Source organism: Rattus norvegicus, chromosome 5, assembly GCF_021556685.1.
Source record: "Rattus norvegicus strain SHRSP/BbbUtx chromosome 5, alternate assembly SHRSP_T2T, whole genome shotgun sequence".
Classification (NCBI taxonomy): Eukaryota; Metazoa; Chordata; class Mammalia; order Rodentia; family Muridae; genus Rattus; species Rattus norvegicus.
Genome location: NC_141538.1, coordinates 139,166,098 through 139,190,795, shown reverse-complemented (window position 1 = coordinate 139,190,795; position 24,698 = coordinate 139,166,098). Strand labels below are relative to the sequence as shown.

At 39.5% G+C, this 24,698-nt stretch overlaps 1 protein-coding gene across 5 annotated transcripts in view; it reads right to left on the bottom strand.

Annotated features, from left to right (window-relative positions):
• The window catches only part of Foxj3 (forkhead box J3), an 88,417-nt gene extending 64,191 nt beyond the window's left edge, over window positions 1–24,226 (bottom strand). For 2 of the 5 annotated variants that reach the window (XM_087549272.1, XM_087549274.1), the window contains exons 1-2: window positions 24,059–24,226; window positions 6,336–6,396 (exon numbers count right to left, since the gene is read on the bottom strand). In XM_087549272.1, the coding sequence (XP_087405398.1) occupies window positions 6,336–6,379 (44 nt within the window). In that variant the 5' untranslated portion in view covers window positions 6,380–6,396; window positions 24,059–24,226. 5 annotated transcript variants of the gene reach the window in all.
• Window positions 24,227–24,698: the final 472 nt, after the last annotated feature.

Below are 24,698 nucleotides of genomic sequence, written 5' to 3'. Positions count from 1 at the left end.
CCTTTTTCCCCTTCCCTTTGGAGATAGGGTTTCATGTAGCCCAGGATGGCCTAGAACTCAACTATGTCACCAGTTAACCTTGAACCTCCGATCCTCTTGCTTCCACTTCTCAGATGCTGGGTCTACAAGCTGAACTGCCTTACAAAGCCTTGTAATTTTTATTAAAATACAACTTAGCACCAAGAATGGTGACAGAGGCCTGTAATTCCAACAACGGGGTAACTGAGGAAGGAAGATCATGATTTTGAGTCCAGCTTAGGCTATGTATTGAACTTCTCTTAAATAATTTTGCCTATAATATATTCAAGTAAAGAGCAAAGTGTTGATTGGTAAGAACAACCTAGTTAAATCAATATTTAGCTATTACAAACATTACTTCAAAGAAAATTTGAGTTTGTCCTGAATTCATTCATAAATATATATTGATAGAATAAGATATATGAAGATATTGAAGTATCTCTCTAAATTTGGCATTACTTTTTAAATCATAAAATATAGCAACTGTAATTTAAAAACCAATCCTAATAAACAATGATCCAACATCACCTACAAAATATGATTAAATTATCTTAATTATTTAAGGAGACTGGGAGTAGCTTTAGTCCATTTACCTCATATTCCCAACAAAAAATTAAAAAGTTTTATTTTGGAGGCTAGGTCTTCCCATGCACCTCATGTTGGCTTAAACTCGAAATCTTCCAGCTTCTGCCTTCTAGGTGCTTTTACCACACACATGTATGCCAGCAAACCTGGCTCATGCCAAGAACTTCAAAAGCTTCACATACTGTCACTCTACTCCTTGACTTAACTTACATATACTGCCCATCCTCATTCCTGCAAGGTCCATAAGCTCGTGGACCTAGCTCATTTGGCAGGTGATGGCCAATTTTGATTGACAATTTAATAAGACTTAGAATCACTATAGGAACAAGCCTCAGCCCACTTCTTTGGGAATTTCTAGACTAGGCAGATGTACAAAGGCACACCTATATTGTGGAGGTACTAGACTAAATAAAAAGGAGAAAGAAAACAATAGCTTTCTTCACTCTGCTTCCTGTCTGCAGATTCAATGTAAAGAGCTGCCTAAAGCCCTCTTATGAGCCAGAATATACTGTCACAACAACAAGACAGTATATACTGTCACAACAACAAGACAGAATATACTGTCAAAACAACAAGACAGAATATACTGTCACAACAACAAGACAGAATATACTGTCACAACAACAAGACAGTATATACTGTCACAACAAGACAGTATATACTGTCACAACAAGACAGTATATACTGTCACAACAACAAGACAGTATATACTGTCACAACAACAAGACAGTATATACTGTCACAACAACAAGACAGTATACTGTCACAACAAAACAGAATATACTGTCACAACAAGACAGTATATACTGTCACAACAACAAGACAGTATACTGTCACAACAAAACAGAATATACTGTCACAACAAGACAGTATATACTGTCACAACAACAAGACAGAATATACTGTCACAACAGCAAGACAGTATATACTGTCACAACAGCAAGACAGAATATACTGTCACAAGACAGTATATACTGTCACAACAACAAGACAGAATATACTGTCACAACAACAAGACAGAATATACTGTCACAACAAGACAGAATATACTGTCACAACAACAAGACAGAATATACTGTCACAACAACAAGACAGAATATACTGTCACAACAAGACAGAATATACTGTCACAACAACAAGACAATATACTGTCACAACAATAAGACAGAATATACTGTCACAACAACAAGACAGTATATACTGTCACAACAACAAGACAGAATATACTGTCAAAACAAGACAGAATATACTGTCACAACGACAAGCCAGAATATACTGTCACAACGACAAGACAGAATATACTGTCACAACAACAAGACAAATATACTGTCACAACAACAAGACAGTATTTCTGGTTTGGGGAAGAGCACAGGAAGCAGTTTTAATTAATCAAGTTTTTAACATCTCCCCCCCCCCCGCACACCCCCACACACAGTAAGAGGGGGTATGTTTCCTTTCTTATTCGAAAACAGCTTCCACTTAGAAAAACCAATGACAGACAACAGTTCTCTTCACATAAGTCTGTAAAAATGGAACTCTCTGCTTTGAAAGAGCCATTCAGAAAACTACAGAAATGAGTCTTACAGTCTGTAAAGTGAGTCTGATTTATAGCTATATTCAAAAGATTCTGGTTCTAGAATTATTATACATAAGAACTATTATACATAAGCACTCTAGGTTAGTTAATCCATCCCAAGTTCTGTAACCTTAGCAAGCAAAATTTAGGCAAGTATGCAACTAAACCAAATATTACATAACACAAACACTAACATAAACACAAATACTCCAAACAACTTAAAAATATCAGTCAATAGCCTTTATAGGATTGTTCCAGCACACCTGATCGTAAAATATTTTAATAAAATCTATTCAGTGTAAGAGCAAAGTCTACAAAACCACTTGATATAACCATTCCCAAAATTTTAAATATTAAAAAAAAAAGACTACTCCCATCACATGAAAAGAAATCACCACTAAGTCAAATTAGTTCTACAGCAGTTCTTAGATAAAAGAAGTAATGTGCTTTTGTTCCCCAAAATTATTTCCAGAACAATTTAGGTATCCCTTGCCTTTAAAGGGAGGAAAAACATTCAAGTTAAGTAGGTGTAAAAAAAAAAAAAAATGCATTTTCATGGGAAGAAACACCATAATGGCATAAGGTTTTCCAGAGAATAGCAAGGAACTTTGCTCCGATGAATGCAATTGCTGAAACTCCAAAAAAGGCAAACTTTATTCATTTTCCGATTCACTCTAGAAAATCAGAACCTACATAGTCCTGAATTTCACATTTACAATTCAAGTAATGTTTCTTTCTCTCCTCTTGCCCTCATTCATCATTTCCTCTGTTCCAGTAACACTGGCCAGCCCAGGTTTGGTCTGTTATATATTGTAATGATAATTTCTTATCTAAAGGTCTAAGCTTATTTTTATGTTTATAAGCTTTTGTTGTGCAAACCTTGTTCCTTGACTTAAAAGTATTGGTTAAATAAAACTTGCTACAGCCAATTACTAGAGTTAGGTGGGTTTTGAGTTACTGGGTTGGGGGTGGAGAAGAGTAAGAAATGACCAGAGAGGAAGGAAGAGGAGGCCACCAATAGAGGAGAGGAACCATGAGTACATGGCTAAGAAAAGACAACAATTATCTGGAGTACACCACTGGGGAGGTAGCCAGGCCAGCAGTTAAAATGGTAGATTAGGGGTTATCCTCCAAATAAAATAACCATAGTCAAGAATCTCGTTAATCTGTAAGCTAGTTGGAGATACACATATATTGGTTAAACCACATGTTGGCGCCTTACATAGTGCATGAAAACATTCTATCTGAGACAAGTTACTGGGTAGAAAGGCACAACCCCAACCCTTCCCCCGAAAATGTGGCTTTCAAGCTACTGCTGCTTGGGACCAGCTAGACAGACCACAGCTACTGGGAAGGATTTGCACTAACTAGCTCAGCAAATAGACAGAAAGAGGCTGCAGTTCTCCCTAGAGCTGCATGCTGCTCTGGCTTTCCTGACAGAATGCACAGCTTAAGCTGATGCCCAACACAGAAGAATGACAGCCTAGTCTGGGTCCACTGAGTCACTGTCTAGCAAGAGGTGTCAGCATAACCAAACAGGGAGGGGCACATAAGCCAGACGCCCGGGGATGCAGGCCTGAAGCCTCAGAAAAGCAGGGCATGCTGGAAAGGCCTGGCCAGAGCCAGCAAAAGGCCAAGCAAGGAGCCCTGAGCTAGCTAGACAGCTGGAGTGGGGAATGCAACACAAGGTAAAGGCTAAAAGTCCCAAGAGTCTAAACTAAAGGTATTAAATTTGAAAAAACAATAAAAAAGTTAAATATTAAAAATATCTAATTAAAATATAAAAAAACCCTTAGAAAAAAATTTTAAAAATAAAAAATGCTTTTTATGACACAATGCATCTGGATTCTATATGATCTTACTTCACTTATCAGCATAAAGATGGCTATTTTTTCAATGATTACAGTTTTATATGTCCTCCTTGGGAGAGATCAAGATAAGACAGACTTAAGGGAAAAAAAACCTAAAAAGTTAAATACTAGATTAGGGACCATAAAATGGGTTTAAAAAAAATCTTTAAATAAAATTTAAAAACCCTCAAAAAAAATCCAATCTAAAACTTACAATATCAAAAAAACATAGTTCCAAAGTTTCCACAAGAGTTTAAAAAATTTAAATGGCAGCCTATAGAAATACAATATTTTAAATTAAAAATCCAGATTCTGCTTACTGATGCTAACTTAAAGCAATGCCACACGATGGATTGTATGCTTCATTTTACAGTTAAAAATTAAAATCTATATGAATATCAATACAATCAATCAATACAAGTTTAGAGTCCCAACAGACTTGAGTTCTGTGGGTGATGATTCTGAGATTACATATTTACTAGGGTTGATGGTTATCTTGGAGATGCCTTCAGATTAAAACTAATGATACTCAGACATATATGTCCATTAAAATACAACAATTTTATGGGCATTATGGCATAAAGCCTACTCCAGATAGAGCTTATACTCATCAAAGTCAAACCATTATGAAAAGGCCTAAGAGGAAGTTTTTTTTTTAAATGCTCATAAATCAGAAAGGGGAGAAAACTAGACTCTGTCTCAAACCTACATACTCTTGAAATTCACATTTATGGAACTAGTACTGTTTCTCTCTCTCCTCTCGCCCTCTGTTCATTATGTCCTGTTCCAGTAACACTGACCAGTATAATATTCCTCAAACACAGAAGAGCCTCTTACTGTGGCAATTTCTAGATTCCCTCTACTTAGAATGTTCATTCTCTACATACTAAATATGTATCTGGCTCACTCCATCACTCTTTCAGCTCTACATGCAAATGTCTCCTTTTCAGTGAAGCTTTCCCTGGGTTATTTTAATCCAGTTCAAAGTAACACCTACTCCTCTGTTCTAGTCTCTTCCATTTCCTCCTCAGCCCTCATCAGGAACTCTCAGTATCTGGCAAATAGGTCTACTTATTTTGCTTTTAAAACAAAAAAGCAAGACAGCAGCAACAAAGCATTACTGTAGTTCAATGGAGAACAATGCTGTTATACTGTGGACGACTGTTAGAATGATGCTGGCAGTGCATCACATGAATAAATGATACGGACTGCAGCATCTGGTAACTAGTCGCTGTTGCAATTTAAATTTTATACTCTAAATTTTCATTTGAAAATCTTCAGTTAAAATTAGTTTTAGATTTTTTTTTTTTTCTTTTTCTTATTGTGACAGGGTCTGTTATGTAGCCCTGGCTATCCTGGAACTCACTAAACCAGTCTGGCCTCAAACTCAGACCCACCTGCCTCTGCCTCTGAATGCTGAGTTTAAAGGCATGAGCTATCACACCAAGCAAGGTTACTTTTCAAAAACTGCTCTTCAGGGCTGGAGAGATGGTTCAATGGTTAAGAGCACTGACTGCTCTTCCTGAGGTCCTGAGTGTTCAAATCCCAGCAACCACATGGTGGCTCACAACCATCTGTAATGAGATCCGATGCCCTCTTCTGGTGTGTCTGAAGACAGACAGCTACAGTGTACTCATTCATATATGTATATATAAATAAAATAAATAAAACCTGCTCTTCAACCAACAGTCACTCAACGTATAGGACATGGAAATCTAGGAAAGTTTTGTATTTGTCTGCTCTACCCCCCACTGTATTTTTTTTGTATTTAACAAAAAAAAAAAAAAAAAGATTTCGGTAACTTAAAAAAATCTGAAAACACTAGCTTGTACAAAACAACTTAATTCCTATTTTCTACATTTATTTGTTTAGTTTAATGTAGAAAATGGTAATCTAAACACTCCTCAGAAACAAGTTAAAGTCAGTAATTCAGTCCTTATTAATCATCTGTTACAAAGCAAACAAATTTTTTAATTAAAGCAAATAGAAAACAGCTTACATTTTTAAGAAACAACAACAAAAAAGTGTAGTTATGCTATTTCATGATCAAGATTATCCCTGGAGACTAAGAAGAGATCTAAATACCATTACCTTAGAAGTCGCTGTAAGCATAAATACCCCCACTGCACCAAACTGCACAAAACAGCAGTATTTTTCCTACAGCAAAGGTGAGTTACTGTACTTCACTAGGGAATGAGCTGTGGGGCTATTTCATAAACAAAACAGTTTATAAAGTTAGCTACTGAGCACCTTGAAATTCTCTACAACATGACATGATGAACTGGGGTTGGGGGGAATGTACTCACCTTAATGAAGTTACAGATGGACAGGCTTGTCCATACAAACCCATCTGGCCACAAAGAGAATCTAAAAGTAAAGAAGAATTCATTATTAGATGCTTCAAAGTAAATTGATCTATAACTCAACTAACTACAATTTAATTAAAATGCTGAACAAAAATCAAAAGCTAAAGGAATCACCACTATTAAAGCATGTATGAATGAAAAGAACATGACAGTATCAAAGATGCGCACATCGATCACATAGGAGACAGACACCAAAAGGTGGTGAGACCTCGTAATATTTAACAGATGAGTCATAGGGCGTGTGCCCAGTGTTTGTAGAATCCTAAGCATTCCAGCACGGTACCTGAAAGCTACCATTCGCCTGAGCATACCAATATCTACACCCACACCATCTCCTGCACACAACTAGTCTCCAGTGAAAAGAGCTATCTTTACTGGTTTTTGTATAATACTTCATCTGAAGAAATAGTTGCAATGCTTTAAAATCAGATAGTAAAAAGCAGAGTAGCACTTGAGTAAAAGGGGACTTGAGTAGTTCAGATTTTCATTCATTACTAAGAGTGACTTTCTTCATTAAAACTTGGGGATGATACCATCTAGCTTTATTAACCATTATAGACTTGTTTAGAATAAATGGATAAATGTATTTATTAGCAGGACTATATAACAATGGCAGAATACCAACTATTTGTACTAGGCACAAAGATAATCCACAAATGCCAAGGAGTTAGCAGGTATTACAAAAAGATTGGAAGAGGTTAAGTACATACTGTGTAGAATGTATGTGTGTTAAGACATGAGCAACCGAAGGGAGTGCTTATCCCAAAGAGCCCGCTCTCATTTCCAGCCGCAGCCCAACTCTGTTAAGCAGCATTTTAGACAGTGTTGAAAGAACTTCCCAGTTTTCAAAGGAAAAAAATTCAAACTTTAATTCAACTCTGACTCCTATTTTCTAATCATTACAAGAGCCAAATAAATCACTAGATTTTATTCTAAGTTTATAATAACCTTTAAGAAACTTAATGGGTTCTCAGCAACTAACAAAGAAACATGTGGAATGGCAATACTCTGATAGTTTATTTACTTTGTTTCTCTGCTAGAATACAAGTTCCACAATAAAAGGAATCTTTTGTCTGCTTCATTTCCTTTTATCACCATAATCTGACTGTCATCATATTTATTCAATGACATTGCTTCTGTAATTGAAAAAAAAAAAAACACAGAAAGTTAAAATAATAGGCTGGAGAAATGGTCCTGCAAGCCTGGCACCCTCTTTCTATTCCCAGGACCCACAGAAATTACCAAGTCTATGAAAACAAGCCTCTGACCTCCACATGTGCACATCTAAACACAGACAACTTTTTTAAAAGCAAATTAAAATGTTTGAAACTGACTAGATCTCTAACCCAGTCTCTGTGTCTTATACTTCTATCTTTACATAATTTAGGACCAAGAAGAGCAAATTATATCCAGAATATATACAGAATCTTCAAAACTCAAAACTCAACCTAATTTTAAAAAAGGCAAGGATTTTAACAGTCAGTTACAGGTGAATTATCTCACAAAGAGATAGGTATTCAGCATTATTCACCACAAAAGAAATACAAATCAAAACCACAATCACAGCGGGAACCCGGCTTAGGGGACAGACTAGTGAAAACCTGCGTTTGACCCCTAGAAGCCATGGTAGAAAGAAGAGAACACCTGCACCCACACATAACAGTTAAATAACTTATAAGTTTTAAACTTCTTAAAGTTCTTAAAAATCTTACAGTTGCTAGTGTTGCTCCTCTGAAAACACAGCAGCCAATCAAAAAGCTAAACGCTGATTTACCATATCATATAAACCAGCAATTGCACTCCTAAGGAGAGAGAAGCCAGCATCCCTAAATATATAAATCCACAGGGAAAAACGGAATAGATGATTAAATCCTAACAACAAAAGAGTAAGACAATCTGGATGCCCACCAACTTGGTGTGTTAAATACAAAAGCACTATGTCAATGCAGCACTGACAAAAGAAAATGACGTAGGCCATAACACACACACCCTTGAAAACTTATGCTAAAGAAAAGACAAAAACACCCTATGCACCATATAATTCCTTCCATCCATACAAAATTGGCAAATCTGAATTAGTAAACAGAGTCTACTAGTGGTTTCTCAGAACTAGCAGGGAAAAAAGTAAGAGGATGAGAGGAATTGGCTACTAGAGAGTATGGAGTGTCTTAGAGGGGTAGGAAAAGATTCTAAAATTAGATTCTCAATGAAAGGAAGCTATAACCTCCAATATTAAGAATTCATAAAGTAAGAATCACCTCCCTGCTACCTAAAAACAGTCTAAGAAAAAAAGAAAGAAAAAACACTGCTGACTTTAAAAAAGATAAAGACAATGTATTTCAAGACAGGATTTTTTTCTGCATACCCCTGGCTCTCCTGGAACTTGTTCTGTAGTCAAGGCTGGCCTTAAACTCACAAAGATCCACCTGCCTCTGCCTTCTGAGTGCTAGGGCTAAAGACATGTGCCACCACTGCCTGGTCACTCCTAGCCCATTCCTAGAAATCCTACTTTACTAACGTCAAGTGAAACCCAAGCTGTTAATTAAAAGTTCTATCAGGAGAATTTGATATATAAGTTAATTCAGGTTTAGGGCAAAGTCATTAGAAAGGTTTCACATAATTTTCAATCCTGCTTAACCCACAGGCTGCCTGAGAAGTTCATTTCTAAAACAACCAAAAAGGGATAGATATCCACAGCTAACTGGGAAAGCAGTTACACAAACTGTAATCCTGTCATCCCCGATTCAGATCATTGAATGAACTAGAGAATGCCACATCAGGGCATTCGCTTTGAACTGGCAGAAACCTTGGACTCTGGGTAGGAACAACAGGCTGGGTACATCGACTGTAATTCTCTGGATACTCATTATTAGTTCCTAGACTCATACACAGTTTTCTTTCTCTCAAAGATGTTTGTGAACTGATGTTTGTGAAGAATAAAAATGCTTCTGGCATAGTAAAAACTTGGTTCTAGTTCCACTGAGAAAGGTGGTAAGATCCAGTGACTACTGGATGACAGTTCAGTAGAAGAGCACATGCTTAGCATGGACAAGGCTAAGGATCCAATTCCTTAGCACCACAATAATAAAACTAAATTAAAGTGGTTTTTAAAACAGCCAGTAGAAACATGAGTGACAGACCAAACTGAAAGGATATAATCTGGATTCATTCAAGAGACAATCAGTCGGGGGTTGGGGATTTAGCCCTGGGTTCGGTCCCGAGATCGGGGGGGGGGGGGGGGGGGCCCAATCAGTCAATGGGTTTCTGATCCAGACCTAATTAAAGAGATGCATTCATAGTATTCTAAAACAGGGAGTGATGGCACAGGCCTGTTTACCCTATCACTTTGGAGGTGAAGGTCATCCTGGACTTCATGAAGCCTCATCAGATAGACACACACACACACAGATACACAAAATCAATCTCTCTCTCTCTCTCTCTCTCTCTCTCTCTCTCTCTCTCTCTCTCTCTCTCCTCTTCCCTCCCCCTCCTCTCTCTCTCCCTACTGACAGCATTACGTGGGGGGGGGGGGGAAGGGGAGGGAAGGAGGGGAAAGTAAGGCTATTATAATTAAGGCATGACTAACTGGAGGGCAAAAAAAAAAAAATCTACCCTGTACTACTTCACTATGCACCTGTCTCTGCCACTAGAATTCTGGTTCCTAGTGGGTTAATACATGTCTAATAACTTCAACCTATCTCACAATGACTGGCATATGTTTTGTACATAGTTTCCCAAAACACTTGCTGAACTGATAAAAAAAAAAAAGTCAGGTACATGTTTCAAAGTAATACAAAAGAGGGGCTGGGGATTTAGCTCAGTGGTAGAGCGCTTACCTAGGAAGCGCAAGGCCCTGGGTTCCGTCCCCAGCTCCGGAAAAAAAAAAAAAAAAAAAACCAAAGTAATACAAAAGAATTGTGTATAAGAAACAGATTTAAAAAAAAAAAAAAAACCCAAAGGAGTCAAATGACGACAAAGTCAAAAAGAGGAAGGTCAGGCATGCTATGGCTTAAGGTTTAGGCATGCCAGCCTAAAATGTTGACATTTGATGGCTGAAGCAAGAGGGACACTTCAAGGCTAGCCTGGCTACATAGCAAGTTCTAGTCAGTTATCTGTATTTCTTTCCCTGCTACTGTGATAACTACACAGGCAAAAGAAACTTAAGAGAGAAAGATCTTAATTCTGGCTTACAGTTAAAGGTACAGCCCATCATGGTGGGGGTCAGAGTGACAGGAAGCCTGAAGCACCTGGTCACAAGGCATCCACAATTAGAAAGCAGAGAACATGACTAAGGGCCTACTTTTTTTTACCAGTTCCAAACTTCCAGTGCCACCCAAACAATAGCATCAAGACAAATCTCAACACACAGGCATACAGAGAGGCCATCTCCTTGCCAGCTAACTCTAGATTCTGTTAGGTTGACAACTAATGCCAACCATCACAGACTGCCTGGAAACCTGGTCTACACACAGTGAAGACCCCTACCTTAAAACAAAAAGAGGACACAGGGGAGCTATGGTTTGGATAAAATTTTTTAAAAAAAGACGACTAAATGCACCATGTGAACTTTGCCTGAATCCTGATTCAATTAAAAGCCAACTGTAAAGGCATTTTAAAATAATCAGGAATTTGATTATGTACTAGAAATCAAATATTGACATGAAATACTGTCAATTTAAATTTAGGGAACTACTTAGCCATACCTAGAGAAATAGCTAAGTAGTTAAAGCACTTGCTGTGCAATCATGAGGACCAGTTTGAATTCATAGAGCCCTGGCAGGTATAATAGCTACCCAGCTACAATTTCAGTGCTTACAATGAAAAGACAGGATTTCCATCAGGCAAACCTATGGGAGAATACTGAGTTAACTGAAAAAGTGCCTTAAAGGGTAAGGAGAGTGATTAAGAAAGACTCAATGTAAAAAAAAAAAAAAAAAAAAAGAAAAGAAAAAATGAAGAAAAAAAAAAAAAGGAAAGACTCAATGTCAACCCTGATCCTACACACACACACACACACACACACACACACACAGGCACCCCACATACATATATGAGTAGAAAAAAATACTATAGATTATTATTATTATAATAATGGCATATAAATCTTGCTTCTCTCCTCCCTCTTCCCCCGTGTCCCCTGCCCCAACCCCTGCCCCTTGTCCCTTCTCTTCCTCTTTCTCTCTCAACACCAAATGATGGACAACACCTTGTAGCAAAAGGGCCTAGAGAACCCGGGGGACACAGGATTTAGAGGCTTCCACAGCAGTCTTGGTCAAAGCCACCAGGCTAGTGAAGTATTTGGGAAGTTGGTCCTGGTGTTGTGTTCCAAGGAGGTAGCCACTGCCATCCGAGGGGCCATCATCTTGGCCAAACTTTCCATCATTCCTGTGCAAAGATGCTACTGGGGGAACAAGATTGGCAAGCCCCACACTGTGCCATGCAAGGTAACAGGCCATTGTGGCTCTGTGTTGGCACTTCTCATTCCTGCCCCCAGAGGCTCTGGCATTGTCACTGTTCCTGTGCCCAAGAAGCTACTAGTAATGTCCGGTATAGATGACTGCTACGCTTCAGCCAGGGGCTTTACTTCTGCCACCTTTGATGCCATCTCCAAGACCTACAGCCACCTGACCCCTGACCTCTGGAAAGAGACTGTGTTCACCAAGTTTCCATATCAGGGATTCACTGATCATCTTGTGAAAACCCATACCAGAATCTCTATTTAGAGGACCCAGGCTCTAGTGTATAAAAACCACATAAGGGTTTTTATACAAGAAAAATAATGATAAGTAAGTCTATTAAAAAGAAGGAAAAAAAAAAAAAGGCTATGAGTCTAGTGTAATGGCACATGTCTTTAATCCTAGCAGAAGCAGATGGATCTCAAAGAGTTTTGAGGTCAGCCTGGTCTACAGAAGTTCCAGGTCAGCCAGATATACAAAGTAAAATACTCTCTCAAAAAAAATCTATTAGTAATAAGAAAATAAAAATAAAAAACAGTACATCAGCACAAAAGAAAAGGTACTTGAAGAACATGAAAAACTCTCAATTGTCGAACCTCAATAAATGAGGATCCATTTTACTTTTTATACTGGAGATGGACAACAGGATGGAGAATCAAGTCCAAGACCCCACAGGTCTAATAAGCAGTCTTTCATTAAGCTATATGCCTAAGACTTATTACTTTTATTATTTATTACTCTTAATTATGTTGACACAGGGTCTCATTAAATTGCCCAGGCTGGCCTTGAACTTATTCTGTAGCCCAAGCAAGCTAAGTCTGTGATCCTGTTGCCTTAACCTCCCAAGCAGCTGAATTACAGGTCCACACCACCAGGCCCAACTTATATTTTATACACTTCAGCACATACTTAATAGAGCAGGTAGACTCAAGTCTTTGGATACTATTTATTCAACTCCAGTATTTGTACAATTGTCTTTCTTTTCTTAGATTTCAGGAAGCAAAGAATGAATATGACCTCTGAGACAATGGCATATGTAATGAGGAAAAAATGGGCACTCATTTGATAACTCTATTAAAAAGAATTCTCTCTGAATCAACTCTAAGAAATTCTTGTAAATCAACACCAGCGCTGAATATGAGCCAGCCAGGGGTAGGGCCTCTGCTAAAAAGAAGTAAATACAGTCTCAAGCTTCATTAGAAAGCGAGTTTCAGACCAAGAAGGGCAACAGCCTACTAAATTCTTCACTTAGTTTGCAGTGGAGTATTGTGCTGTTTAAGCAGCCATATTAAGAGCACTTACAAAGCTGAGTGCTCAAAGGGAAAGATTCATAATACTAGTGAAGAACTTAGGAACCAAAAGGCCGTAGTTGTGATGGGGCACTATGGCGGAGGGGAAAGCGGATCTTTTTGAGTTTGAGGTCAGCATAGTCTACATCCCAAGTTTTAGGGTAGCCAAGACTGGGTAGCAAAGACCCTATCTTCATTAAAAATACAAAGGGAACCATGTCAAATGTAAAAGAGAAGCTAGGTCTATTTAGCCTGAAGAAGAAAACATTTTCCAACTTCACAGCTCATTTCTAGTATATAGACTGAGAACATTATTTTCCTGAGGCTTTCCTGGCTGTTAATGAGTATTCAAAAAAGTGAGAAAAAAACATTTTTTCACTCCAAAAGACACAAAAATGTTCAATAATTTTAACTACGTGAATGTTCATGAAAAGGTGACAATTTATTGATTTCCCACAATTACTTGCCAAGCTTCAAGTACAAAGAAAGAACAATGAACATTTTAATATTCTGGTATAAAGTTTGGGAAGCTTCTTTTATGCTTCATCTCTTAAGTTCCTGATTAGTCTTTCAGCCTAAAATGCCCATATCACATCCCATTTCAAATACTATCTGTTGTATGAAGCTTTCTTCATCAGTGGAAGCAAAACCATTACTTTCTGGTAAATCCATGGCTCTTTAGCTACACCTGGGAACAAACTGCCTTTTAAGTGCCATTTGACAGTCCTTTCTATACACAGCACTCAAATTGTCCATTAGAATAATACTTGTTAAATACCTGAAGAGTTAACTTGTGGGAAAAAAAGAGAGAGACTACAGGTTCTACTGTTCCACAGAGGAAAAAAGATTGGTTAGTAGCAAATTTTGCTTCATTTAGTGCCTACACAAAGAGCAGGCTACCCTTTTTACTTTTCAGACATGGTCTTAAATCTGCCATCTCTCCCAGCACTCACTCAGCTCACCTCTGCCTTCCTGAGTGCTGGATGACAACACTCAGAACCATCCCACACTTCAACTACCACTGATGACAGGCTTGGGAAGAGTAGCTAAATGGCCATGCCTTAAGTGTTCTAGTAGGAAAGTTCAATGGTATGAATGACTAACTCGATATTCTAGGAACTACAATTTATTTACCTCATCATACTAGGGGAAAGGTAACTTGATACATACTATTTTTAGCAATGTTAAAAATCTTAAAATTAGTTGCCATGCAATGGTGGCTCAAGCCTTTAATCCCAGCACTCAGGAAGCAGAGGCAGGTGAATTTTTGTGAGTTTAATTTAAGGTTAGCCTGGTCTACAGAAGTGAGTTCCAGCTAGGACTACACAGAGAAACCCTATCTTAAAAACAAAACAAAAGTTAAAATGAAATACAAAATGCCTTTTCATGTACTACTTTACTGAATACGTAAAAATCCCTACAACACCTTCTGCACAGTAAATCACTTGCCATTTAACATTTCTCATACACCCAATGGTGGTTCCATCAGATTATATCACCAGTAACATTACAGCCATCAATGTTTGCATAAGCACACTGATTGTCCCCAGTGACAAAGTCATCTAACATTTCTTAGAACATGTCCCCTTTTACTAGGTAACAGAAACTGCAGCAAAGATAAAAACAGATATTATCTCCATCCTTGAGAGTAAATGTAAGGATCTTTTGGGAGGTACAGCTGGCTTTTAAAGCAGGATCTTACTACTTGTAATCCTGCCTCTACTAGAGAACAATTTCTTAAATCATGGTATCAATGCAAACCTGGTAATCTCCCATGAGTCAGAATGCCTAAGTCATCTATGGCAGTAACACATGTTCCAGAGATGAGCGAGCTTATGGCACATACCGTAATGCAAGCACTTGGGATACTGAAGCAGGAGGATTGTGGGTGAAGGCTAGGCTGGGCTATACCAAGATATTGTCTCAAAAACAGGGAAGGGGTGAAGAAATGCTCCTTAAGGGCAATCTTGAGGTTTCTCACCTTCAACATTTGTGGGTGTGGAATATGTGCTTGAAAAGGTCAGAGGGCAATTTTCAGGAATTGGTTCTCTCCTATTCCATGTCAGTCCTGGGAATCAAACTCAGGTTGCCAAGCTTGGAGAAAACTGTCTTTACCCACTGAGCCACACTACAGGTTCAAGGGCATGCTTTACATCAGCTCTTCTTAAAGCCATTCTTCCCTACCCCTGAATGCATTAAGTTCTTCAAACAAACCTGCTAAACACTGCCTTTCCAGGTAAAAACTAGTCATCAGAAGCAGTCAGAGGCACCACTATTACTGGGAGGATGGCTCTGTGCTATCTCTCTAACTAAGCATCTGTGGTCTTCGCTAGCATGGATCCTGCTTTTCACTTGTCTGGACAGAAACAGATGAAAAATAGATGACCAATCAAATAAGAGAATTAATTAATTCAGTGTTCCTGGATTGAAACCATTACCTTAAACAAACATTAACAGTTTTGTTTTTCTTAGTAAAAGTCTGCCAGATAATGAAAAAGCAGGTAAGTAAATCCTTAGGTCTCATCTTCATTTCAAACTAGACTACCATCTCAAGTAACTTAACAGAAATAACTGCTGTAAGTAAACCTGGGATTTAAATCACCTAACACGGGTTGGAGAGATGGCTCAGCGGTTAAGAGCTCCGACTGCTCTTCCAGAGGTCCTGAGTTCAATCCCCAGCAACCACATGGTGGCTCACAACCATCTGTAATAGGATCTGGTGTGTCTGAAGACAGCTACAGTGTACTCGTATACATAAAATAAATAAGTAAATCTTTTAAAAAAAATCACCTAACACATTTACAACTTGATCCATAACACTATAATCAAGTCATTTATCAAACCAATTTATCTATAAAGCTTCTTAGCAAATACTTCAACAGCACCAAGTATTTAAACTGCTCTTCAAAAGACTTACTTTTCAATGTTATGTGAACCATAAAAATTCAATTTTCCAAATGGAACATGTTTAATCGTATAGAAAGGTTCATGAAGAGACACTTTAAATTATCCACTGTCGTGGTTTTCTCCCAGTCTGGTTTTTGTTGTTTTGATTTCTATTCAGTAAAACTTCCTTGTACACTATCAGTCTTTTTACCTATCAGGCAACAGACAACAGGTCTATCTATCCAGATAGATACCTACATTAGAACCAGATGTTTAATTTCTCTAAAATTTACTAGCATGTACTTCCATTCTGAAAGGGTGGGAGACCTAACTGCGACTTAGCAATCCTTAAATTCCTATTCTGATTCTTTCCTATCTCACCTCCAGAATACTAACAGCAGAAATGGAGACTCAAGTAAGAATGCTTCCAATGACTAAAAATGGACCTAATCGAACAAGAAATTGTACTTGCTAATTTTACATGAAGCTTTACAGTATCATAGTTACACTCTTATCTAAAGAACTGATCATTTGGGATCTCTATGGCCTTTCACTTCCACATCAGAAACCTAAATTTTGTTTCTCACTATAACTTCATCAATTTTCTACTTAAAAAAAAAAAAAAAAAACAGAATACAGGAAATGGGTTCCAGTGTCAGCTCTACTAATAGTAATTAAGTGACACTCTTGTCAGTTGATTTCATGTCAATCCTACCTGTATTGCAGGACTGTTATAAAGCCCAAAATCCAACATCAATCATTATCCAAATGTAAGGTGGAAATATTTCAAAAGTACACATGCTCTAACTAATATGACACATAATTTTCTAACACACCAAGTATTTCTGATGGTTTTTGCTACCCATTTATACATAAGATAAAACCATCGGGGCTGGGGATTTAGCTCAGTGTGTAGAGCGCTTACCTAGGAAGCGCAAGGCCCTGGGTTCGGTCCCCAGCTCCGAAAAAAAGAACCAAAAAAAAAAAAAAAAAGATAAAACCATCAATCTACTTCATACCTTACCTGTCTAGCCTGTGTAAAATATTAGATTCATATATCCAAGAAAAACAGCAGAAACACCACTTACTTTCTCCCACAACATTATGCCCTATCTTTATTCAAAGAATCAACCTACCCTTGATTGTTAAGTGTTAACTGCTGTGACTACAACTCATTCCCAAAAGTCCTAAACACTAAGCAACAGAAACTTGATTTAAATTATTTTAATAATAATCACCCACAATCTAGAATGTAAACAATAACCTATTTCTGTCATCCTATAACTTCCTCCCAAAGTCATCTCTGTAAAGAAAGAAAATATGAAACTGCTACTGAATGCCAGCAGTCTTACGCCCTAGTGTATTCCTCTCACATATCTCACAGCCAACAATAGAAACTAAGATCTATTAGCAGTTTAAAAGTAGGGTCAGATCTCAACATTAGGCAAAAGTAGATTCTAATTTCTGTGGCTTTTAATATGTACACACTGGCACTAAACTTTACTTCTAATTGATCCAATTCCACTAAGCAGGACTCTTATTGGCTGGGAAGAATTCAATTGCAGCTCTTAGCTTTGTACTCCAGATGAAAATTTTGCTGAAAGTCAGTTGACTAAGTAAGAAAAGTCTCCTTTAGACACAGTCATCAAGAAATGATGGCCAACTCTTCAGTGAGCTCAAGAGTCTCCACTACACAGAACTTGAAAATAAAGAAGAACAGCACAGGCAGTTGATGATAACTCTAAAAATCCTCTTGGCCTATATTCTATTACACTTACTTAGTGTGTGTAGAGGGGAGAATACAGGCATGCCATGGAGCCTGTACGATGGTAGAGGACACTTTGTGGAAGTCAGTTTTCTCCTTCTAGCATGTGTGTTCTGGGGACCAAATTCAAGTCACCAAGCTTGGCAGCAAGTACCTTTACTGACTAAGCTACCTCACCAGCTTTCTTTTTTTAGACTTACTGTATTCATATATATGTCTAAGTGGGTGTGTGGAAACATGTACACGCACAAGTTCATGACTTAACCTCAAACAGATGCCAAAAGAGGGTGTTGATCCCTTGAAGTTGGAGTAAAGGCAGAAGCAGCATACTGGGTTTGTTACATGGGTGCTAGAATCCAAACCCTAGTCCTTACAACTGCACAGCAAGCATGCTTAATCTCTGAGCTATTTGTCAGCTAAGACTATATTCTAAAAGTCACTCTTCATTAAGTCTGAACCTGTCATAGAGTACTTCACTCACTAAAGACAGAAAATAAAAAGTTTGGTATTAATATAGATACAATCACACCAAAATAAAATCATGTTAGATTTATGGTAAAATTCTTAAAGTAACTAAAGTCACCTACAAAATACTAGAAACTGGGTCTAAAAAGGATAAAGCTCTTATCCTATTATAGCATTGCAGTTTGGCACCATAAGCCATTTGTTCTGACCTCATTGTACAAGAGTTATTCATCAATTTGAAAAAATATCCAATCTAACATATCAAATAGAATAGCAGCTAAAGATACCTATCAACAAAGGTTACTTAAAACAAGCAGAGTGTCATTGTTATAAATATAAGCACAACATCTGGTTCCTTGCAACAAAGCTATTTCCATAACCCAACAGATGGCCCACAGTAATAATGCTTTGTTGATCTGGTTATAACAAATTCTATTAAATCAGAAATCCTGTACAGCGGAAGCTTTTCCCAATTTCAGTATAAGTCAATCTCTTTAACAAAAACACTGTACTTCAGTTCTTTTTGTACACTGAAATACAGTTTACCAACTACGACGGTCAAATCTTTGAAAGTTATTATGAAGTGCACTGTGATGTCTTCCTGAGTTCTGAGGTAGAAGAGGTAGAGTCCCCCGTTGGGACTGAAAAGGTAACTGCTCAAAATGGAAACAATCTGAGTTAGAAAGACTGCAGGAGAGGCACAAATGAGTTCTGGCTCTCCACCTGAAATTTCTGAATAGTGTCAATGAGGGAATCTACAGGACAGAAAACGGCGACAGTGAAGAGCACTAGGATTGTAGTTGTTAGCTGAGACACTGTTAGGACAAACAAAATGAAACACACTGATGTCAGTATCTACCTTGTCTTAGGTCACATTAAAAGCAATGCTTGTGTAATGTCAAGTAATGTTTCATTGCTTCTCCAATTGTACTCAAATCCTATCTTCATATTCGGGTCCTGTTCTTCCTTGACTTAGTTTATTAATTCATAATTAGTGAGTAAAACAATATAGTAATTAATTCTGAGTTCTGAAAATGACAGTGAAACTTCAAGACTTGGTTCTTTCCATTCCTAGCTAATTACCATAGGCAATTTATTTTACCTTTCAGTGTCCATTTCCTTATCTGTAAAAATCTCATAATAAAATCTACTACTCAGAGATTGCTTTAAGAATCATATAATGAAAGTATTCTGAACACTTTGTTGCTAAAATAAGATCTCAAAATGTTAATCATTATTAACATTATCATCACATTAAACACCAATAAAGTTCTAAAGGAAGGACAAAAATACATTTTGTTTGAACAGAGCAAATGAATAACAAAATTCTGCTAAGTCTTCACTCTAAGTCCCAAAGACTCATAAAAATTCAGTAACTCCCAGGTTGGGTGTGGTGGCTCATCCTTTTACTATACCCCAACACTAAAAAGATAGAGGCAGAATAACTTCAAGTTCAAGGGCAGGCTTGACTGAAATCCAAGTTCAAGGACAGCCAGAGAAACACAACAGAACTTTTTGGTTTTTTGTCCTTTTTGCAAAAAAGGAGACACTAAAAAGAAAAAAAATGAGATGATTTCCCCAAGTGATAGGAATTTCCCAGTCCCCTTAATTCTCCAGGGATTTACACAGGAATGGATCCTTTAAGTAAGAGTGGTGGAATTGGCAAAAATAAATGACAATGACATCTGCTCCAGTATTTTAAGTGCAATCAATCCTGGCCAAGTCACCTAACCTAGCTTTTCATCCTAAAGATGTTTTTCCTACACCACAGGTTTGCTGTGTGATCAAATGAGATAATATATGAAAATACATATAAATCACACGCTACACATGCTTAAGGACCAATTATGACTTACTTTTACCTTTAGCTCCTAATGCCTACTAGAGCACAGTAGAGTTTATTAGACTAAAAATGAAGTCAGAATTAGGAGAGTGAAGTTGATAGAGTGAAGGGTTTAAATGAATTAAGAATGGATTAAAAAAAGCACAGTATATCCAGACTGTAGAATATCTGGCTTTTATAAAAGGGGCTGAGACACTAACACATACCAGTATCAACAACCCTTAAAACAAGGGCAAAGTCAGACACAAAAGTCTGTCAGTGTGAAACAGTGTGACCCTTAGGTGTTTGAAGGGGAATGCCTTTAATTCGGGCCTCAGGAGGCAGAGGAAGACAGATCTCTGAATTTGAAGCCAGTCTGGTCTACATAGAGAGTTCCAGAACAGTCAGGACCCTGTTTCAAAAAAGAAAAAAGAAAAGAAGGAAAGGAAAAACAAACAAGAACTTTCTTCAGAACACTAGTTTCCCTGGACAGATAGCACATTGGTTAAGAGCACTGACTGCTGAGTTCAATTCCCAGAAACCACATGATGCCTCACAACCATCTGCATTGGGATCGAGATCCAATGCCCTCTTCTGGTGTGTCTAAAGACAGCTATAGTTTATTCACATACATAAAATAAATAAATCTAAAAAGAACATTAGTTTCTTTTTTGGTTTGATAGGTTTGCAGTAGGTAGTCCTAACTGCCCTGGAACTCAGAGATACTCTTACTCCTCTGTTTCCCAAGTGCTGGGATAAAAGGCATAGAACACTAGTTTCTTTTCCAAAGATAAACTCCATTTTTGATCATTGAATAACTCTGATATGATCAATAAGAAGAAGAAGAATACCACCACCAGAGGAAACCTTAACCAGCATAAAATCTCTACAGATTGGTGAAAACCTAATTTGTCATGTTACCTTTCTTTTAAAATTCCTTCTTGTCTAGTTCATCCATCTTTGCATTAAGGTCAGAGTCTGAATTTTAAAACTGAATTAAATATTGTCAACAATCCTACTTTGTAGAAAATCTTCCTGTTCTTGGCTTCTGTGACAGAAATTACTTCTTGGTTCTTCTCAGAATGCTTTATTTTTCTATTAGCCTACTGTAAAACCCCAAATTCTGCAGGTTTCCCCCACTATACAGTATCTCTCCTGAAAAACATCTATTCAAGTGTTTTACTATACCACTTACAGGCCCATCCCTGCAAACCTACAGCTCACCTGACTGCGCACCACACAGGTATATGTAAAAGCTGACAATTCTGGGAACACTGTAAACCATTCAATAAACGCTATTATTTTATTTTCACAACCAGTCTCTTATGTCAGACTATTATTCCTAAAACTCTCCAAGAATATTCTAGTCAGGTTGCCTTTTCCTGCACACTCAGCTGACATAGACCTACCTCAGGTACATCGTTCCACTGTCTTAAGAAAGCACTATGGCAGCCTATCAAACCAAATCTCCTATCCTGACAGATCCTCAGCCAAGGTTCCTATTACTCACCAATGCAATGCTCTGTGACAGCCCTGTAATCTCCTAAACACACCTGTCTCCTCACCTTTTTTTTTTGTGAAAATTCCTTTTTCACACCATTTATTTGGTCATATTATTTCAAATATAAGTCTGCTGTTATTTAATACACAAAATGATGAGTAAAGCTGATTCTCCATAAGCAGACAACTGCTCCTCCTTTTCAACACAAGTTGAAGCTTTCAGACACCAGTATTTTAGTCCTTGTCTCTATATATCTTACTTCACAGCACTGTGTTTTACAGAAGTATACAAATGCTGACTGCCCTGTTATAAAAATATGTCTGAGTATATCAGAACATTCTATTTTTCACCGCCCCACCCATACTTAGCATAATGAAAACAGAATCTGTATTTAAATACTTTTATTCGGGGCTGGGGATTTAGCTCAGTGGTAGAGCGCTTATCTAGGAAGCGCAAGGCCCTGGGTTCGGTCCCCAGCTCCGAAAAAAAGAACCAAAAAAAAAAAAAAAAAAAAAAAAAACTTTTATTCTACATAGAAGGAAAAGGAAGAATATGCTGACACTTGTATCAAATAAAAAAGGAAAGGCACTATCAGAAATACATTTTAAGGCTACAATGTAGGCAGGTAGGCAGTTACAGTAGTAACACAGCCTGTAATTTCAGTACTTGGGAGGTGAAGGCAAGACAAGAGTTCAAAGTCAGCCCTAACCACAGTGTATTAGAGGTCAACCTGGTCTACATAAGACTGTCTAAAATTAAAATGAAAAAAGGAAAAACTTCAGTGTGAAAAACAAGAGAATACTGGAAATTTTCACATCAAAAAGAGTGACTTCAAAATAGTAATTTTTATTTCACCCAAACAAACTGAAAACCAAAATAAACATTCTTGACCTCATCCACAAACCACCTAATAAAGTCATTGGGAACTCCCAGCAGCACAAAACAGAGCAAGATCTACCTCAATCCAATACAAAACCAAACAGAAAAGAGCTTCAAGTTCATCTTAAACAAAAAACTCAAAAACTAAATAACATCTACATATCCCTTCCTAACATAAACATAGAGATAACTTGGCCCCCCAAAAAATGAGCAGCTATCGTTTTCTCCATAAATACTGTGGTTTAAAAACACTAAAAAGCGTCACTGCTCCTGTAAAGAGAGCAATCTATGGTCTCCAAAGAGGGAAAGATGTAAACAGTTAACCTGGAAGAGATATTAAAGGAAGGTTGGGTGGGAGACCCGTATTTAAAAGTGTTTAAAAAACAAAACAAAACAAAAAAAACAGAGCCCAATAGTACCTAGTGCATTTTAGAAACGTGGACTAAAAGAACTTTCAAAACAGCAAGCGGGACTACCTAGTGCCTCTACTAGAGAATAATCTACGTGCATCATGCCCAATGGAGCATGCATGCTTTCTCACTAGGGAACAAAACACAAGGAAGAAATAAAGACAAATGAACAGTGAAAGGCGAAAAGCAGCCCACCAGTTTCGAGCTCCCTGTCACGACTCATTCAGAAATCCAGCAACAACTTGAGCCCTGCATCAACACGGACTAGAAAATACTAGGCCAAAGAGACACAACCAAGTAGAATAGAGAAACCGTACACACCAACACATCAGTAGCAAGCGCTTGTCTCTGGAGGACTGAGTAGTAGAGAAAAGAGCAAGAGCTACTGGAGTTGAAAAGGTGTCAATGAACTAAGGTCTGGTATGTCCCCTACTAGTCTCAATTTCGTAAGAGTACAACTCTTGATTCTTCCATCAAACAACAGTCATCCTCGACAAGACAAACTGACCTTAACATCTTCCACGCTGCCCAGAAGAAATCACAGGGTAGACGGGGGGTAAAGCACGAGGGAAAAACATCTTGACCAACTGCAAAAAATGGACGGGGTGGGAGGGACGGGACACTACCACGTGGGCAGGATGCAACACACGCAGGACAGCAGCAACACGTCCGCATGCGAAGTCTGCCTTTGCCCCAATGCCAGAGAAGGACGCAGGGACAGGATAGGACAGAAGATGGGACCCTCGCCCCAGCCTCCTCACCCCCGCAGGGTACCCGCGGCCCACGAGGCACTGACCCCCGTCCCGGCAGAATAGCGCCCAGAGCGCGCATCGCGCCGGGAACCGGACGAGCCCGGGCCAGGGGCAGGTCACGGAGCGATGAGGGCGCGACTGTCGCGGTCCTCCGCGGCCCCGGCATCCGCACCGCGGGCCCACCTGGGGGAGGGGCGGGCGCGAGCGGCATTGAGCTGAGGGGCAGCGGCAGCTGAGGAGCGGCGCCGCGGGCGAGGGAGGGCCGCGCCACCAGGCCGGCCCAGCCCTGCGCCCACCGCCGGCCACTGGGAGCGTGCGCTGAGGACAGCGAGCGCCGCTCGCCCAGGGCAGCCCCCGCCCGCGTCCCGGGAGATGCCCCAGCCCCGCCTCCCCGCCCGCCGCCCCAGCCCCGACGAGACCCTGGCGACGCGTGCTCACCTCAGGCTGCGCAGGCCGGGACGGCCCGGCCGAGCCCCCGGCCGCTGCGTGCGTCTCTGTTCCCCGCGAAAGGTCCCAACGGCGCCCTCAGCGAGCGGCCCAGGCCGGGAGCGGCGCCGAGAGCGGCGGCGGCGGCGGCGGCGGCGGCGGCGGGAGCAGCCAACATCCGGGGCCGCGCACCCGGAACTACTTCCCGGCCCTCTCCCTCCCACCCCCGCCTCCCGCGACGTCTCAGCGCTCCCGGCCGGGCGTCCTCGGCGCCACGGCCCGCCCCGTCGCTGCAGCGGCAATTTGCGAGGGATCCCTCCGCGGGGACAAGTAGTGCCTCTAGGCTCTCGCGGTTCTGCCTCCGTGCGGCCAGCGGGAACCGGCGGTGGGGGGTGCGGAGAGCCTTGCAGTGCTTGCGCCTCAGGCGTGAGAGCTGCCGAGGCGTCCCTGGCCCCTCTCTCGGGATTCCAACTCCTGAGGAATGCGCCTCGTGACCTCCCAGCCTTCCAGCCTCTTGTCACTGCGCGGCCCCGACAAGCACACAGCGCAGATTTTCCCGGCCGCCACTGGGGCGCTTTGGACCTTGCTTGGGGACACGCGTCCTTCGGAATGTCAAGAACCCGGGTTCGAGGCCCCTCCCTACCCAGGCATG